This window comes from Lepus europaeus, chromosome 11 (genome assembly GCF_033115175.1).
Source record: "Lepus europaeus isolate LE1 chromosome 11, mLepTim1.pri, whole genome shotgun sequence".
Taxonomy (NCBI): Eukaryota; Metazoa; Chordata; class Mammalia; order Lagomorpha; family Leporidae; genus Lepus; species Lepus europaeus.
Window position 1 is genome coordinate 18,116,295 of NC_084837.1, and position 20,507 is coordinate 18,136,801.

At 39.2% G+C, this 20,507-nt stretch overlaps 1 protein-coding gene and 1 non-coding gene across 3 annotated transcripts in view; both read right to left on the bottom strand.

Annotated features, from left to right (window-relative positions):
• KIAA0586 (KIAA0586 ortholog) overlaps positions 1-20,507 on the bottom strand; it is a 120,919-nt gene that overhangs the window by 26,817 nt on the left and 73,595 nt on the right. For both annotated transcript variants that reach the window (XM_062205043.1, XM_062205044.1), the window contains 2 exons: positions 10,411-10,565; positions 6,057-6,153 (listed from right to left, as the gene is read on the bottom strand). In XM_062205043.1, the coding sequence (XP_062061027.1) occupies positions 6,057-6,153; positions 10,411-10,565 (252 nt within the window). The remainder of the gene's footprint in view (positions 1-6,056; positions 6,154-10,410; positions 10,566-20,507) is intronic.
• On the bottom strand, positions 1,878-2,065 carry LOC133770824 (U2 spliceosomal RNA). Its single transcript, XR_009867506.1, has one exon. It is a non-coding gene; the product is annotated as a U2 spliceosomal RNA (small nuclear RNA).

The following is a 20,507-nucleotide window of genomic DNA, read 5'->3' on the forward strand; positions in this document are numbered from 1 at the left end:
TTATAATCAGGTAGGTATGGGTATGAATTCTAAATCTTCAACTTCTAAATTGTGTGCTTTCGGGGCCGGCGCCGTGGCTCACTTGGTTAATCCTCTGCCTGTGGTGCGGGCATCCCATATGGGCGCCGGGTTCTAGTTCCGATTCCTCCTCTTCCAGTCCAGCTCTCTGCTGTGGCCGGAGAGGGCAGCAGAGGATGGCCCAAGTCCTTAGGTCCTGCACTCACATGGGAGACCAGGAGGAATCACCTGGCTCTTGACTCCAGCCGTGACGGCCATTTGGGGAGTGAACCAACGGAAGGAAGACCTTTCTGTCTTTTTCTCTCACTGTCTAATTCTGCCTGTCAAATTAAAAAAAAAAAAAAAAAAAGTGTGCTTTGGGCAAATTAGTTAATCTCTTTTGTAAAATTTATATGGAACTACCTGAATGACATGGTATTGTGAGGAATAATTGAAATAATACTATAGAGTGCCTAGCAAGTCTTCAGTAAGTGCATATGACTGTTACATTCAGAACAGAAAGGAGGTGGTGGGAGAAGGTTGGTGAAAGTGAATATGGATGCAGTTCCAAGATGGTGGAGCAGGGAGGGAGCTTAGTGCTCTAGTCCCAGAGAAGATAGGTTTAAAAAAAGTGGAGAGCGTGCAGTCTCAGGGAAGAGATAGGGAGAAAACAGCAGAGGAAGCTCCACGCAAATTAGAGGGACACGGTGGACCCATGTGGCGGGCAGGGACGCCCACAACTCAGGACTCCAGCAGCTGAGAACCTACACACCAGCATTGGAAAGTCAGGTGAGACCAGACTGTAGCAGCCCAAGCCAATGGCACTAAAGCTGGAGGAAGAGTCTAGAGGGAACCCAGCTTGGAGCCCCATGGGGGATAGTGCACCTGGAAAATTAGAGAAGGAAAAAAAAAAAAAGGAGGAACACATTACTCTCTCTTCGAACACTTAATGGAGTCCTGTAACAAGCCCATAGTGCAGGTGCCATTTTGGACACATGTAACAGCTACATCAGCTCGTGTTCATGTCCATCAATAGGCTGAGTGAAGGGGCCAGCACTGTGGCACAGCGGGTTAAAGCCCTGGCCTGAAGCGCTGGTGTCCCTTGTGGGCGCTGGTTCTAGTTCCAGCTGCTGTCTTCTGTGGCCTGGGAAAGCAATGGAAGATGGCCCAAGTCCTTGGGCCTCTGCACCCACGTGGGAGACCCGGAGGAGGCTCCTGGCTCCTGGCTTCCAATCAGCACAGCTCTGGCCATTGTGGCCATCTGGGGAGTGAACAAGAGGATGGAAGACCTCTTTGTCTCTGCCTCTCCCTGTAACTATCTTTCAAATAAATAAAATAAATCTTGAAAAAAAAAAAAAAAAAAAAAAAACAGGCGGAGTGGAGACTCCTGACTCTTGCTGGGAGAACTAAGAGGTGGCTGGGAGCTCCTGTCCATGAGAGGCTTGAAGTGGAGACCATATGGGTTGCCAGGACTCCAGGTGGAAACTTAACATTCTACTCCACAGTACCGGCCCCTGAGTTCTCTACCTCACTGACTTCTTTGTTAATCTTTATGTCAGTACCACACTGCCTTGATTACTGCGTATATAGTATAAGCCTTTCTAACTTTAATTTTTCTTTTTAAAAGGATTTTGGCAGGGTCGGTGCTGTGACTTAGCAGGAAAAGCCATCAATTGCAGTGTCAGCATCCCATATGGGCACCAGTTCAAGATCCGGCTGTTCCACTTCCCATCCACCTCTCTGCTATAACCTGAGAAAGCAGCATAAGATGGCCCAAAAGTTTGGCCCCTGCACTGGCATAGGAGACTTGGAAGAAGCTCCTGGCTCCAGGCTTCAGATCGGCCCAGCTCTGGCCATTGTGGCCATTTGCAGAGTGAACCAGTAGATGGAATCTCTCTCTCTCTCCCTGCCTCTGCCTCTCTGTAACTCCATATTTCAAATTAATAAATAACTTTTTGGAAAAAAATATTTTTGGCAATTTTAGGTCCTGGGTATTTCTTTACTAATTTTATTAAACTGATAAGAACAGATACTACACTTGATCTTAGCCAAAAGGCCGAGAAGCGATTCTTTACTAATTTTAGATTCAGCTTGTCAATTTTCATTCCAGAATTTTCAATGAGATTGCATTTCAATGCATTTCTACAGATTATTTTTGAAAAAAACTGACACTCTGGAGTTTTCTAACCTATGAATATTATACTATCTTTCAATTTATTTAGGTCTTCTTTGATGTCTTTCTTTAGGTGTTTTTGTTGTTTTCAGCACATAGATCTTGTGAAAATCTTTCTAATGTGTATGGTTTTTCATTTCTTTATTATTGCAATGGCTGGAAGGGCCAGTATGATTTTGAATAGGAGGAGCAGCAGGAGCAAACAATATCACCTTATTTCTAATTTTATTGAAAAAACATTTAGTCTGTCACTATTTAAGTGTAATATTGCTTGTAAATTTCTTTTAATGTGTTGAAAAGATTCCTTTTACTCCTGGTTTTGTGGGAATTTTTATCATGAATGCATGTTGAATATTGTCAAAGACTTTTCTGCATCTATTGAGATGGTCTCCTGGGCTTTTTCTTCTTATTCTGTTAGTACAGTTACCAACATTGATTTTTGAATTATTGAACCAACCCTGCATTCTTGGAAACAGTCTTCCACTTGGTCCTGATTTACTGTCTTTCTAATAAATTGCTGGGTTCAGTTTGCTAACATTTTGTAGAGGAATTTTTATCTTTGTTTGTAATGGCTATAGATCTACAATCTTTTCTGGTATTGTCTGTCTGGTTTTAGAATCAGAGTAACCTCCGCTTCTATTTTCTGACACAGTTTGTATGTTGCATCCTCAACTGATAGAATTCTCCATGTAAATATCTGAGCCAGTGATTTTCTTTGTTGGAATTATCCATCCCTTGACTCCCCCCCCCCCCATATATACATTTTATTTGAAAGGCAGAGAGACAAAGAGTGACAGAGAAGCAAACAGAGAACTCCCATCTATTGATTCACTCCCAAGTGCCGACAGAGCCTGGAACTGAATTCAGGTACTCTAATGGGGGATGTAGCCACCTTCACTATTAGGCCAAATGCCTACCCTGTCCTATCATTTAACTAAAAATAATTTTTCCCCATTGATTAAATTTCTGATTATTACTTATTATGATGGTCTTAGAATTGTAAGAGAAATAATAAGGAAAATATTTTTAAAAGAGAACTATTCTAACATATCACTTTATAGAATTTAAGTTCCTACGTTCATCACAAATAAATGGATTTAAAACTAGTCTTTCAAGTTAACTTGTACAGTAAAAAGGGAAAAATAAAAATGACTCACTAATATAACTTTTAAAGATTTATTTATTTACTTGAAAGGCAGAGTTACAGAGAGGCAGAGGCAGAGAGGTCTTCCATCCACTGGTTCATTCCTAAATGGCTGCAAGGGCTAGAGCTGGGCCAATCTGAAGTCAGGAGCCAGCAGCTTCTTCCAGGTCTCCCACATGGGGTGTGGGGGCCCAAGGACTTGGGGCTTTCCCAGGCCATAGCACAGAGCTGGATTGGAAGTAGAACAGCTGGGACTTGAACTGGTGCCCATAGGGGATGCCGGCACTGCAGGCGGCGAATCTACCGGCTACACCACAGCACCAGCCCCTAATATAACTTTTTAAAGTTGTTTTCACTATCCAACTGTTAGGTATATTAGTATGTACAATTAGGTAAGTGTAGTATTATATAGCCAAGAACATAATAAGTTCAATAATAAATGAAAAGATTTTGTTCTTATATTCCAAAGGTATCATCTGTTAGAATATTCAATTAAATTTCCTCTTTTATTAAAACATGAAGGTAAAAATCAAAGGTGAAAAAAGAACAAGGGTTCTACAGATTTCCTGGTGGCAGAGCACTGGAATGAACCTGCTTCCTGCTACACTCACACCTTCAGTTCATTTTTAACAGGTGATCGCTGACAGAGCTGCTACTGCTAGCAAACTGCTTGCTTTCTTTATACACACATATTAAGCTACTTTGCATTTCAAAGTAAAATACATGACACCTCCTCTCTGAAATAGGCATAATTTGGGGTTTAAGTATTCTTAGAAGCATTTATCTGCCAGGATGACATACTTCTGATTCCCTTGTGATAGGTAAATTTGCTTATCTTCAAGCCCTCTGTGTATGAAAGACAGGACTGAATTCTTTCAAGGTCACCCCAAGTCCTCAAGAGTCCCAGAGGATTATTTTGGCACTCTGACTCTGCTACTCAATGAAACTTTCAGCAATGCCTCAGAGTGTCATCAAAGACAAAAAATAAATTCCACACAATTCATGGGGAAAAACGCATAACTGACTATGCTAGAATTCGCCAAGATAAACATACAAGAAATATTCAGGATGGTGATGTGTATCAGTTATAGAGTAAAAGGGTTAGCTTCTATTTAAGGTGCTCTGTTTATATCTTACTGGGTATTTATTTGCCTTCAGACTGACATAGGTCTGCTCTCCTAACTTTTGTATTTGATGTAAAATTAAATGCCAAGAATTTTAAACATATTAAGTCTAACTGTTATAAACTCTTTCTAAATAAAACTTTCTCCTACTAGCTAACATCCTGGTTTCTTTTAATCTTCTTATGATTTTTATTGACTTACTAAACATCAGTTGGATATTATTTAATGACACTGCTATAAGTTAACAAAAATGTACTTATTGCCACCCTGTGGTCAGTCATATATCTTAAACTGAAAACATTTTCATTTTTCCTAAAGAGAGATTTTCAGTCTTTTAATATCTTACAAAAGATATCTTCCTACCAGTTAAGAAAAACTGTTTTATTAGATACAATATACCCCAAGAAAATAACATCCATATATAATTTTAAGAAATTACTATTTTAAAAAATTAAATTAAATGAACTATCATTGATCAGGAGTGCTAGCAGCACTTGGTAGAAGGACAAGTCCTAGTATTATTTTAGAATTTTTTTGCTCATATCTCTATCCTGCCATGATTAATTTTTAAATCATCATAAGAGTTACAAGCTAGTTTTTTTAGGATTCTAAACCATAATATTAACACTACTATGATTAGGTTTCTTAAAAAATGGTCAGGAAAGCAATGTTCTGAGAATTTGGAGCAAGAGAGGCAACAGAAAACAAATGGAAGTTAAAACCTAAACCTCAATTCATATGGAATAATCCTAATAACTCTCTTGAGCACTTCCACTGTGAGGTCCTTCCCAAAATATCTAATGCATATTTTCAGTTACACTGGCATTCAATAATAGGCATTTACTCAAATATTATTTGAACATTAAATAAAAATCACAGTGATAAAAGCAAAGAAAAACATTCCATTGCTCAAAATACTCCTACTAGTTCTTTCCAGATTATGGACAGAAAGCTTTTAAACAGAAGAGATCTTACTTTCCATCACCAAATTTCAGAACATAGGTTATACAAAACATAGATGACTAAGAAGCAAGAAAGCAAACAAAGCACAAAACCAACGAACAGCCTTATAGAAACACAGAGACATCAGAATGCTTTAATGCTGGTTGTAGAATTAAAGTTCAACCACACAATTTTGAAAAACAACAGAAAGTTCATTCATATAATAACATGTAACATGAGAATCGCTTATTTTTAAAGTTATACTTACCATTAACATAACCACACAACACTAAATAGCCTTTACAAAGCACATTAACAGCCATGTTTTTATCCTGTGTTTAGCATATTATAATTTAAAACAGACAACTATGAAATAGATTTCAATCTATGTATAAGTAAAAAAATCCTGACATTCAATTGTATAAGAACCAAAAGGTAGGACTAAAGGAAAACATTACCTAAGAATTTTTAAAATTCATTAGAAATGTTTTATTGGTGAAAGAACAAATTTATAGCCTACTACCAAATTCTTCACCCGAATGGAGTCTGAGAAAAAAACAAAAAAACCTAGAGACAAAATAAGATATACATAAAAATAAAGAATCCTCATGATATACTTGCTCAGTAACAAGCTGAAGATCAAACCACTATATTCTTTTCTGAAAACAAGTCTTACCCTGCTGTTGTGGAAGTACAGCTCTTACACATAGTAAATGACTTTGTGCTGGCTTGTGTTCAACTTGCTTAGCATCCTGGTCTTGCTTCTGTTGGCACTATGAAATTCAAGATACAAAGTCATAATATTATGTTTAAGATACTCAAAAAATCTTAGTAGTCAAATTGCTTGTATGTTTATCAAACAAAATTTTAATAATATGCTTGCTTTCTAATTGCCTTTTTTGTCATTTCATTATTTACCAGCACTTCTACCAAATCGGTGATGATACACATATTACAAAAGGAAAGATACTATTAAAAAATTATAGAGGTTTGGACAATATATATGGATTTTGAATATTCAAGTCATTTTTTCCAACTTTTATTAGAGAATTCAGAGGCACTTATAAGACAAAATATCCTAGATTTACATTTACATGATGGATTTAACAGGTAAGAACTTAACTCAGCTGTAAGCTCTTCCATATAACCATTTTTGTATTAAATGAAAATTTGCATAATGCACTGCAGTTTTTAAAGAGCTTTTATATATAGTAACATCCTTTAATTCTCACAAATGTGAGTAGGTATTGTTATCCTCCATTTGCCATTCAAGAAACCATAATCTCTTTATCTATAACCTAGCCAAATCTGAAATTCAGAGTAGTCACAAAACTAGTTCATAATCACATATCAGAAATTGTGATGATTTCAGCCATTTTCATTCTTCCCTTTCTTGTTATGAACGAGTCCTTAGAAATAGCTATCAGATATACTGTAACAGGGACTCTGGACCCTTATCAATAAAAACAATGCAGAAGAATCTCAAACACTTTTTTTTTTTGACATTCAGTGTGGCTAGTGAGAGAGAGACAGAGAAAGATCTTCCTTTTTGCCGTTGGTTCACCCTCCAATGGCCGCTACGGCCGGCACATTGCGCTGATCCGAAGCCATGAGCCAGGTGCTTCTCCTGGTCTCCCATGCGGGTGCAGGGCCCAACCACTTGGGCCATCCTCCACTGCCTTCCTGGGCCACAGCAGAGAGCTGGCCTGGAAGAGGGGCAACCGGGATAGAATCCGGCGCCCCGACCGGGACTAGAACCCGGTGTGCCAGCGCTGCAAGGTGGAAGATTAGCCTGTTAAGCCATGGCGCTGGCCTCAAACACTTGTTTTCAAGTACATAAATATGCCACTGTCTTTCCTGAGAAGTAAAAAGGGTAAACAACTAGCCTTAACTCTAGTCTTTTAGGATTAGAGCCACTGGCTCTGTAGGTTTCCACCTGAAAGGAAATATTAAATGAGTTTAATATGTAAAGTACATAGAACAGCAGCATCTAGCAGAGTAAGTATGTTAAACAAGTGTGTGCTATTATTTTAACCAACCAAAGAAAATAAATTCACATGGAAATCTTAGCTACACTGGGGCTGGCACCATGGCATAGTGAGTAAAGCCACCGCCTGCAACACAGGCACTCTATATGGGCACTGGTTCAAGTCCCGGCTGCTCCACTTCTAATCCAGCTTTCTGCAGACGAAGGCCTTAGTCCTTGGGCCCCTGCACCCACGTGGGAGACCCAGAAGAAGCTCCTGGCTCCTAGCTTTGGTCTGGCCCAGCTCCAGCCGTTGAGGCCATTTGGGGAGTGAACCAGCAGATGGATGATTTCTCTCTCCCTGGCTCTCTTTGTCTCTTCTCTGTGTAACTATGCTTTATAAATAAATAATTTTTTACAAAAAATAAAGAAAAATATTAGCTACAGAAATCTAACAACAGAATTTTTTGAGGCCCATTTTTCTGGTAACACTTTATAGTTTTATTTTAAAACAGGTCAACAGTTAAAGGAAACTGTCTTTTAGCAAGCCTTCTTGAGGTCTTAGTGATCGTTAATAAAACTTTACATTTTTCAGTATACAACTTGCTAAGTTTTGACATAGTTATATGCTCTTGAAACCATCACCACAATCAGCATACCACAGTGAACATATATATCAATCTCAAGTTTGCCTATCCTTTTGTACTTACTCCCTTTTCTCCATCATCAGTAAGCAAGAACTGAAACTTTTTGTTACTAGAATAGTTTGCATCTTCCAGAATTTTAAATAACTGAATCATAGCATATGCTTTTTTTTTTTTTTTGGTCTGACTTCTTTCCCTCAACATTTTATAAGAACCATCTATGTAATTATATGTATCAATAATTCACATTTTACTTCTGAACATTGTGTATGTCATGCCACAGTTTGTCAATTTACCAGTTGATGGATGTTGTGTGTTTCCAGTTTGGGACTACTATAAATGTAAATTTGCTTTGAATATTCATGCTTACATCATACCACAAACATATGTTTTAGTCTCTTGAGAAACTAGGTATAAAATGACACAGGTTTGATGGCAGATAGATTTTACTTTTCAAGAAATTCCCAAGTTGTTAGTGTTTCCCCAAAGTGCTTACATCATTTTACACTTCCAAGCAACATGTAAGAGTTCAGTTGCTCTACACCCTTGGCATGTCAGTCTTTTAAATCCTGATATCCTAGTGGTACCCTATTGGATGTGTACGACTATCTCACTGTGATTTTTATTTGTATTTTTTTACGACTAGTAATGTTGAGAATCTTTTTCTGTGTTTATTTGCTGTTCATGTATGTCCTTTTGGTGAAATATCTGTCTAAATGTTTTGTTCATCTTTTAGTTGGGTTGTTTGGTTTCTTAATATTAGTTCTATTGAGTTCCTTATATATTCTGGATACAAATCTTTGATCAAATATGTGATTTCTAAATATTTTCTCCCAGCCTGTGGTTTGTCTTTTTGTTCTCTTATCAGTATAAGTTTTTGTTTTGTTTTTTAAATTATTTATTTATTCTATCTATTTTGAAAGTCTGAGAAAAAAAGAGACAAAGAGACAGACTAACAGAACTCCCATCTGCTGGTTTACCATCAGAGCTGGGTCAGACTGAAGCGAGGAGCTGGAATCTTAATCTGGGTCTCCCATTGTGCGGCAAGGACCCACTTAGCTGAGCCATCACCTGCTGCCACCCAGGATGCACATCAGCAGATGTCAGGAATCAGGAGCAGAGCTGACTCGCACCCAGGAGCTCTGCTATGGGATTCATCAGATACCTGCCCTCAACAGTGAGTTCTCAGGAGCAGCGGTTCTTAATTTTATGAGCCCAATCTTTAAATTTTTTCTTTCATAGATAGTGCTTTAGGTTATCATATCCATAAAACTTCTGCCTACCTCAGGGTCTGCCAAATTAAAAAAATATATATTATATATGAAGCTATTAACAAATATTTATTCATTATTAACTGATTTTTCCTAATGTTTGAGCATAGGTTGGTAATACTGAACCCTAAATAATGGTGTGTTTCATAAATAATTTTATCTCATATATTGCTGTTTTCCTCTTTAACACCATGAAGTGCTGCTGCACAATATTATGCAATGAATACACTGAATAAATTAATATATAAAAACAAATGAACTTCCAGTTCATAAATGCAAAGTATTTTTAGATTAATGTCACGGAGAGCAACTATACTATTTCTTCAGCATACAAGATTGCATAGGTCGCCAATGCAGTGGCTCACTAGGCTAATCCTCTGCCTGGGGTGCCGGCACACCAGGGTCTAGTCCCAGTTGGGGCACCGGATTCTGTCCCGGTTGCCTCTCTTCCAGGCCAGCTCTCTGCTGTGGCCTAGGAGTGCAGTGGAGGATGGCCCAAGTGCTTGGGCCCTGCACCCCATGGGAGACCAGGAAAAGCACCTGGCTCCTGCCATCGGATCAGCGCAGTGCGCCTGCCACAGCGCGCCAGCCGCGGCGGCCATTGGAGGGTGAACCAACGGCAAAAGGAAGACCTTTCTCTCTGTCTCTCTCTCACTGTCCACTCTGCCTGTAAAAAAAAAAAAAAAAAAAAAAAAAAAAAAGAAAGAAAGAAAAAAAGAAAAGAAAAAAAAAAAAAAGATTGCATAGGCCATTGCCATCATTCAACATGAAATTTCTTGTATTTTTGTGGGAAAAATTTTACCATAATAAACATTTAATTATTGAGCATCTATGATGTATGTACTATGTACAGTATAGACATACAGGGATTTAAATGATACCTAACTATGTGCCAAATCTTCAATAGTCATTATTCTTATCTTTAATTTAAACATAAGGAAATTAAGGCTTAGAAGAGGCTAAGTAATGTGTCCAAGGGCACACTTATAACCTGGCCAAGCTACGAATGACATCCAGGGTTTGAGTTAATAAAGAAAGGAGGTTTGGTTTGAGATATCTGGTTCCACAGAGTGTTCCTGACAATGTGCAATGCAAAGGCAAGACTGTTGGAATTTTCATTGTAAAATACAAGTGCTATTTATTTAGTACCTGAGAAAAATCTTCAGCTGTTTTTGGTAAATTACCAACATTTTCTTTAACAGTCAGAAGTGTTGTGGGAACTACAACGTTAGAGATTGGCTGCAACTCCAATTCTCCCAAACTCATCGGACCATGACTAGCACAGGAACCTTCACAAACACTACCTGTTATCAAGTGTAGACAAAAGGTTAAAATAAATTGTTAATGTTATTCTAGAAAAAAAACCAATTAATTGACTAAAACTACAAATATTTCCCATCTGCTGAATTAGAAATGGCAACGTACTTCAACCCCAAATCTGGTAAAACACCTAGTACCAATCCTTTACTGCAATTGAAACCAAAGCTCATAGAGAATGCAAAAAGTACCTATGTTCAAACAAATCCACAGAATATTCTCAGTAAGGGTTCCACAGTCAACAAGTTGCCCATGAGTCTATCCCCATGCCCCTTCCCACACATCACTGTTAACATCCTACTTACCTTTTCAATCACTAGGACTTAACAGAACTTCTATCTAAAACGTAACCTTAAAACAAAGGGCAGTGGCTGGTGTTTGGACCAGTGGTTAAACCACCACTTGGGACACTCGCAACCATATCAGAGTAGCCTTTGGGGAGTGAACTCATGAATGGGAGCTCTTTCTTTCTCAAATAAAAAATGAATTTTTTTTTTTAAAAAAGGACAGGGTGATTTCCTTGGTAGGAACTGATGGTATTGCTGAACTCTGTCCTGTAGATATTTATCTTTAAATGATCAAGCTCCTTTTACATTCATCTAAATGGCATCTCAGGCAAATCAATAAAAATAAAATAGTGGAGCAGAAATATCTACGTATCTAATAGTATCACTGCTTACATGTATTATACATCATACTCTATTTCTTTAGAATTTGGAAGACAGCGAGACAGATCTTCCACTTGCTGCTTCAATTCCCCAAATACCCACAACAGGCAGGGCAGGGCCAGGAACTCAGTCAGGGTCTCCCATGTGGGTCAAAGGGACCCAACTACTTGAGCCATCAAGGTTGCCTCCGGAGTGCACATCAGCAGGAAGCAGGACTGGAAGCACAGCCAGGACCTGAGTGAGGAACTCTGCTGCGGGATGCAGGTGTCCCAACTAGTACTGAACCACTGTACCACATGCCCATCAGATACTTTACACTCTAAGCACTTTCATATATATTTTCTCATTTCATTCAATTGGAACCTCATAATAACTCTGTAAGGTATGCAGGTCAGATAGTGTTACAACCAATTGAACTGACAAATCCAAGGTTCAGAGAAGTTAACTACTATCCAAAAATCAAAGGGCTAGTAAGAGGCAAAGAGGAATGAAAACTTGAATTTCCAACCCCTCGTCACTGCTCTTGATTTTACATTTTTGCTAAAATATTTGAGAAAAATTGGTTTTCCTAATCAATGAACACCTTTTAAATATAAGCGTTTATGTATCTCACTTTAATCAATGGAAAAAGACATAAAGAGTTATACATAGGGGGCCGGCACTCTGGCCACTGCCTGCACCATGGGCACCATGGGCACCATATGGGCACCAGTTCAAGACCCGGCTACTCTACTTTGGATCCAGCTCTCTGCTATGACCTGGAGAAGCAGTAAAAGATGGCCCAAGTCCTTGGGTCCCTGCACCCACTTGGGAGACCTGGAGGCAGCTCTTAGCTCCTGGCTTTGGATTGGCACAGCTCTGGCCATTGTGGTCATTTGGGGAGTGAACCAGCAGATGGAAGATCTCTCTCTCTCTGCCTCTGCGTCTGCCTCTCTGCAACTCTTCCTTTCAAATAAATAAATAAATCTTTAAAAAAACAGTTATACATAAACTATTTTAAATGAAATAATATGTTAAAGACATAATAGATATTTTCAATTTAAAGGAAGTCTGTTTCTGGCTGAAGAGCCCATGAGAGTATTTTAGGCATGGAAAGCCAAGACACTCTGGCAAAAAAAAAAAAAAAAAAAAAACACCTAAATGAAAGATCTCTGTGAGTGAGATCCCAGTGGAAAGAACAGGGCCATCAAAGAAGGAGGTACCTTTCTCTGAAGGGAGGAGAGAACTTCCACTTTGACTATGACCTCGTTTAAATAAGATCAGAGTTGGCAAACTCAAAATGCTTCCATAGCCTTGGCAACTCATGACAAGAGCCTAGGGGGATTACTGACACCATAAACCAGAGTGTCAATTTGTTAAGTCAACAACAGGAGTCACTGTGCATTTACTTCTCATGTAGGATCTCTGTCCTTAATGTGTTGTACAATGTGAATTAATGCTATAACTAGTATTGAAACAGTATTTTACACTTTGTGCCAGCACCACAAGGCGGAGGATTAGCCTGTTGAGCCACGGCACTGGCCCAAAATTTTTTAATTCCATTTTTCCATAAACTATTCTTGAATAATGCTGAAACAGAAGGCACACTTATCCTATTTCCCCTTAATTCTGTCCTTGCTCCAAATTCCCCCTCAGTAAGTGGAATGACCATCTAACCTTCTTAGCCAGAAACCTGGGGAATGTTTTAGACCTCTCCTTGTTATGCAATTCTCACCGTCAAACTCCCATCCACTCTCCTCAACTATCACTTCACTCTGTCTTTTCATATCCTCCCTGCTAAATAATGTCTCCCCAGCTTACCAGGATAGATGTCTAATCAGCCCCCTTGCCTCTAGTGTCAATCTAACTGATCTATTGTATTGTAACTCAGATGAGGATCCTTGTTAAATAAATGTAAATGAGACCATTTGACTCATTTACTTACAACCCTTAATGGATTCATGGATCTCACACGACAGAAGATAGAAATCAAAGACTGAATTTCCCACATGAATAGGGTAAGACTGCTTTACTTCCTTTTTTGTGTTTAAATGGATCCTCTGTCTGAAAGTAGATCCCAAGCACCTTTACATATCATGCAGGGTTTTTCATGACCTGGTTTCATTCACTGCTGCAATTGCAGTTTACGATGTAATAATCCTCGACTATAATTGCCACCATCCTTGGTCTTCCCGATTACACCTTGCTGTTTCCTGACTCTGTCCCTATCTCACTGCATGTTCTGCCAGGAGACTCCTCCTCACTTACCACACGCAAGGATATCTGGAAGTCAGGACTACTTCAAGTAAGACTCCCTTCATCAATGAATTCTGTGCGGAACGTCCTCTCTAGCTACAATCAGTAGATAGCCTCATCCTACCCGGGCCTGTTCATAACAACCACAGTAACTATAACATGTGTTTGCCTTCTCATCTGCTACTTCTACAAGAGAGAAAAAACACACTGCAGACAGCGTTTGCCAGATTCCATATTCCTACCACCTAGCAGAGGCTCCGAGCATAGTAGGCATTCAAAACACGTCTACTGAGTAAGTGAATGAGCAAACTGGAGTGTTCTCATCCTATTTCACCACCTGGTCAATTCCTTTAAGATTCAATATCATGGCTCTTATGGGAAACCTTTCCTGAGCTCCCAGTGTAGGCTGAGTTCCTCCTCCACACTCCCACAGCAATCCCCACTCTTTTACATTCACTCATTATTATAACTGTTATTTTCTTTAATTTTTTCCCACACTAATTTGTAACTTCTTTGAGAGATGTCTATCATCTTGGAATCTCAAGCACCCACATAGGGCATTAACATACAACCAGGTACACAGAAGTATTCAGTGTAGGCTTTCTGAGTGAATGAAGAGCTGTGATTAGTAGTATAGTCCAGAGTCCTCACAATTTGCTCAAAGTACCAGCTTACATTTCAGGTTACCAAGACAACTCTTCCAAACCAATGTTGCATTTTGTTGTTACTCGACCCAATCTGAGAGCCTCCAAAATGGAGACAGCAGTAGGAACTACAGGTTACAAAATGAAACTTCCTGAAAATAAGCTATTGTATTAAGATGGCAGAGTAGGGATGGAGCTTGCTGCTCTAATCTAGGAGAAGATATTTTTAAAAAAGTGGAAAGAATGTAGTCTCAGGAAAGTTAGGGAGAAAATCGGAGAGGAACGCTATGCAAATTAGAAGGACACAGTGGACCTAGGTGGAAGGTGAGGACACGCCCAACTCAGGACCCCAGCAGCTGAGAGCCTCCACATCAGTGCTGGAGTGAGGTGAGACCCATGCTGCAGCAGCCCACGCCACTGGTGAAAATTTGGTAGGAAGAGCCTAGAGGGAACCCAGCTGGGAGCCCCTTGTGGGATAGTGTACCCGCCAAACTAGAGGAGAAGAAAACGAAGGGGAGGCACATTGTCTCTCTCTCTCTCCAATAACCCTGCAATGGGATCCTGTAACAGGCTGATAGAGAGTAGGTGCCATTTGGGGCATACCTAACAGCAGTGCCAGCTTGCGTCTGCACCCAGCAACCAGCCAAGAGGAGATTCCTGAGTCTGGTAGGGAAAACAGACAGGGGGTTGAGTGTTCCTGACCATGGGAGGACTGTGTGCTGGGGCTGTGAAACACTGAGGCTGCATGGGAGAACGTAGGGTGTGGCTGGGAGGTTCCACACAATCAGGGCTCCATGGTTACACATGTAGGGACAATGCTGGGGAATCTGAGCTTACACTGAGGACTGCACAGACCCTTTGTGTGGTCCTTGGGACTGAGTGGACAAATATTAACCCACTGGGGTTAACCCTCAGGCACTGGTCTCCTTTGAGGAGAGGAGCTCAGCTGAGTATATGCCAACAGACAAAAACAAACCTCCAAGCTGATAACAACAAAAAAAAAAGAGATGTACCATGCCAAACCTGGTGTGTCCCCTCAGACATGCCCTTCACCCTGAAGCACTGAACAGAATTCCTTCACCATACCCAACACATACCTCTAGGTATTCCCTGAAAGCAGACACTCCACTAATCCACACAGACATAGTCAAAGATAAAAGCCACCACAGAGAAAAAACAAAGAAGAAACCGAGTATCTCCACAAATGCCAAATAACAAATGTACCAATTCAAGAAACAAGAATAAGGAAAACAACATGATGCCCCCAAAAGAACACAACACTTCAATACTAGACTGTGAAGATGATGAGACTAAAGAAATGCCAGAAATAGAATTCAAAAAATTGATCCTAGGATTACTTAAAATAATCAGAAACAAATACATGAACTAATGAAATCCATACAAAACATGAAAGAAAAATTATCCAACAAAATTGAGATGTTAAAGAGAAATCAAAATGAAATCTTGGAAATTAAGAATTCAACAGAATAAAAAAATGCACTGGAAAGCCTTAATAACAGAATCAGTGAAGCAGAAGAAAGACTATCCAACTTGGAAGACAGAGCACAGAAAATTATACAGTCAGACCAAACACAAGAAGAAGAAACTAGAATACTAAAAACACTATTGGTAATCTATAGGATACTATCAAATGATCCAACATATGGGTTCTAGGAATTCCTGAAGGCATGGAAAGAGAGAAAGGATTAGAAGGCTGTTTAAGTGAAATAATAACAGAAAACTTCTCTAATTGGGAGATGGAAAGGGACATTCAGGTAGAGGAAGCACACAGAACTCCTAATAGACACGAGAAAAGACCTTCACCACAACACATTGTAATCAAACTCTCCAGAGTAAAACATAAAGAAAAGATTCTAAAATGTGCACAAGAGAAATGCCAGATTACTTTCAGAGGCTCTACAGTTAGACTCACATCAGACTGCTCATCAGAAATCCTACAGGATAGGAGAGAAAAAAGAAATATATTCCAAGTCCCAAGAGAAAAGAACTGTCAACCAAGAATACTATACCCTGCAAAGCTCTCATTTATGAAAGAAGGTGAAATAAAGACTCTCCATGGCAAAGAAAAATTGAAAGAATTTGTCACCACCCATCCAGCCCTGCAGAAGATGCTTAACAATGTGCTGCACACATAAACATGGTCATCACTATGAAAGAAGGTAAAGGAAGGAAATCTCTCAGTAAAACTACAAAAGAAATCCAAGTAAACAATAGAAATATTTATGAAAATATGGCAGGGCAAAGTCATTCATTACTTATTAACAGTCACCTTGAATGCAAATGGCCTCAATTCTCCAGTTAAAAGATACACACTGGCTGAATGGATTAAAAAACAAAACCCATCTAATTGCTGCCTAGAAGAAACACATCTCACCAACAAAGACACATGCAGACTGAAATTGAAAGGATGGAAAAAGATATTCTATGCCAATTGATAGCAAAAAAAGAGCTGATGTAGCCATCCTAATATCAGACAGAATAGACTTTAACAAAAAATTGTTAAAAGAGACAAAGAAAGGCACTATGTAATTATTAAGGGATCAATTTAATAGGAAGATCTGACTATTGTTAATGTATATGCACCTAATTACAGGGCACTTGGCTATTTAAAAGAAATATTAAGGGATCTAAAGGGAGACATAGTCTCCAATACAATAGTAATGGGGGACATCAATAACCCACTTTCAGCAATGGACAGATCAACCAGACAGAAAATCAGCAAGGAAATGAATAGTGGGTCATAGGAGAAATCAAAAAATTTCTGGAAACAAATGAAGACAACAATATAATATATCAATACATATGGGATACAGCAAAAGCAATGTTAAGAGGAAAGTTTATACCAATTGGAGCCTACATCAAGAAACTGGAAAGGCACCAAGTAAATGAGCTATCAATGCATCTCAAGTATCTAGAAAAACAACAGCAAACCAAACTAAAAATTTGTAGAAGAAAGGAAATAATTAAAATTGGAAAAGAAATCAACAAAATTGAAACAAGAAAATACAAAAGTTCAGTAAAACAAAGAGCTGATTTTTTGAAAAAATAAATAGAATTGACACATCATTGACCCAACTAATCAAAAAAGGAGAGAGAAGACCCAATCAATAAAATTAGAGATGAAAAAGCAAATATAACAAAGTCACCATAGAATTAAAAAGAATTATCAGAAATTACTATAAAGAGCTGTATACTAACAAACTAGGAAACCTAGAAGAAATGGATAGATTCCTGGACATATACAACCTACCTAAATTTGGCCATGAATACATAGAAAACCTAAACAGACCCATTATCAAGATGGAAATTTGGGCCGGCACCGTGACGCAGCGGGTTAAAGCCCTGGCCTGAAGCGCTGGCAACCCATATGGGCACCGGTTCTAGTTCAGGCTGCTCCTCTTCCAATCCAGCTCTCTGCTATGGCCTGGGAAAGCAGTAGAAGATGGCCCAAGTACTTGGGCCCCTGTACCCGCGCAGGAGATCTGGAAGAAGCTCCTGGCTCTTGGCTTCGGATCAGTGCATCTTCGGACATTGCGGCCAATTGGAGAGTAAACCATCGGATGGAAGACCTCGCTTTCTCTCTCTCTCTGCCTCTCCTCTCTCTGTGTAATTCTGACTTTCAAATAAATAAATAAATCTTTTTTTAAAAAAAGATGAAATTGAATCAGTAAAAGGCCCTCCCAACAAAGCAAAGCCCAGGACCTGATGGCTTCACTGTTGTATCCTACCAGATATTTAAAGAACTAACTCCAATACTTCTCAAGTTATTCAAAACAAATGAAAGGGAGGGAATCCTCCCAGAATCTTTCTATGAAGCCAGACCACTTAATTCCTAATCCCAGAAAAGATGCAACAGAGAAAGAGAACTTCAGACCAATTTCCCTGATGAACATAGACACAAAAATCCTCAAGAAAATTCTAGCCAATGAAACCCAACAACACATCAAAAAGATCATTAACCCGGACCAAGTGGAATTTACTCCTTGTATGCACGGATGGTTCAACATTCTCAAATCAATCAGTGTGATACATCACATTAACAAACTGCAGAACAGGGGCCAGTACTGTGGTATGGCGGGTTAACAGCCTGGCTGGAAGTGCCAGCATCCCATATGGGCGCTGGTTCGAGACCTGGCTGTTCTACTTCTGATCCAGCTCTCTACTAAGGCCTGGGAAAGCAGTGGAAGATGGCCCAAGTCCTTGGGCCCTTGCACCTACATGGGAGACCCAGAGGAAGCTCCTGGCTCCTGGCTTCAGATGAGTGTGGCTCCGGCCATTGTGGCCAATTGGGGAGTGAACCAGCCGATGGAGGACCTCTCTCTCTCTCTCTCTCTCTCTCTCTCTGCCTCTCCTCTCTCTGTGTAACTCTGACTTTCAAATAAATAAATAAATATTTTTTAAAAACCTGCATGATTATCTCAATAGGTGCAGAGAAAGCATTTGATAAAATACAACATCACTTCATGATGAAAACTCTAAGCAAATGGTGTATAGAAGGAATATTCCATAACACACCAATGTAATTTATGACAAACCCATGGCCAGCATCCTATTGAATGGGGAAAAGTTGGAAGCATTCACACTAAGATCCAGAACCAGACAAGGATGCCCACTCTCACCAGGGGTACTCAATACAGTCCTGGAAGTTTTACTCAGAGCCATTAGGCAAGAAAAAGAAATCAAAGAGATAAAATGGGAAAAAGGAAGTCAAACGATCCCTTTTTACAGATGACATGATTCTACATAAAGGGGATCCAAAAGACTCCACTAAGAGACTAACGGAACTCATAGAAGAATTTGGTAAAGTAGCAGGATATAAAATCAGTACATAAAAATCAACAGCCTTTTTATACACAGACAATGCCATGGCTGAGAAAAAAACTTCTAAGATCAATCCCATTCACAATAGCTCCAAAAAAATTCAAATACTTTGGAATAAATTTAACCAATGAAGTCAAAGATCTCTACAATGAGAATTACAAAACATTAAAGAAAAAAAAGAAGATACAAAAAATAGAAAAATTTTCCATGTTCATGGTTTGGAAAAATCAATATCATCAAAATGTCCATACTACCAAAAGCAATTTACAGATTCAATGTGATACCAATCAAAATACAAAAGACATTCTTCTCAGATACAGAAGAAATGATGCTGAAATTCATATGGAAACACAGGAGACCTCGAATAGCTAAAACAATTTTATACAACAAAAACAAAGTCAGAGAAATCACAATACCAGATTTCAAGACATACTACAAAGCAGTTTTAATCAAAACAGTACTGGTACAAAAACAGATAGACAAATTGAACAGAATAGAAACTCCGGGCCAGCACTGTGGCATAGCAGGTAAAGCTGTTGCCTGCAATGCTGGCATCCCATATGGGTGCCATTTTGAGGCCCGGATGCTCCACTTCCAATCCAGCTCTCTGCTTTGGACTGGCTCAACTCCAGCCGTTGTAGCCAACTGCGCAGTGAACCAGTGAAAGGAAGATCGATCTCTCTCTCTCTCTCTGCCTCTGCCTCTGCCTCTCTATAATCCTGACTTTCAAATAATTCAATAAATCTTTTTTTTTAAAAAATAGAAATGCTAGAAATCAATCCAAGCATATACAACCAACTAATATTTGACCAAGGAGCTAAAACCAATACTTGGAGCAAGGACAGTCTGTTCAACAAATGGTGCTGGGAAAACTGGATTTCCACATGCAGAAGTATGAAGCAAGACCCGTACCTTACACCTTTCACAAAAATCTACTCAAAATGGATCAAAATCTAAATGTAAGACCTGACACCATCAAATTATTAGAGAATTTTGGGGAAACTCTGCACAGGCAAAGTGTTCTTGGAAAAGACCCCAGAGGCACAGGCAGTCAAGGCCAAAATTAACAAATGGGATAACATCAAATTAAGAAGCTTCTGTATGGCAAAATAAACACTCAGGAAAGTGAAGAGGCAATTGACAGAATGGGAGAAATTAGTTGCAAACTATATTATTTGCAAAGCTGGTCATTAATGTATAAAGTTAATTGAAAATGAATCTTAATGGAGAATGGGACTGGGAAGGGGCGAGGGAGGAGAAGAGGGTTGGGAGTGGAGGTGAGAAGGCAGGTATGGTGGGAAGAATCACTATATTTCCTAAAGTTGTATTTAAGAAATGTATGAGGTTTGCATACCTTAAGTAAAAGATTTATGGGTAAAAAAAATCATTTGATGCAAATGTTTTATTTCACAGATGAGGGAACTAAAACATGAATAGCCCTGTGGCCTGCCAACACCCCAATCAGTGGCAGCAGGACTTGAACCTGGGTCTCTTCGCACCCACACAGTGCTCTTTTGAGTATTTTTCTTAATGTAGAAAA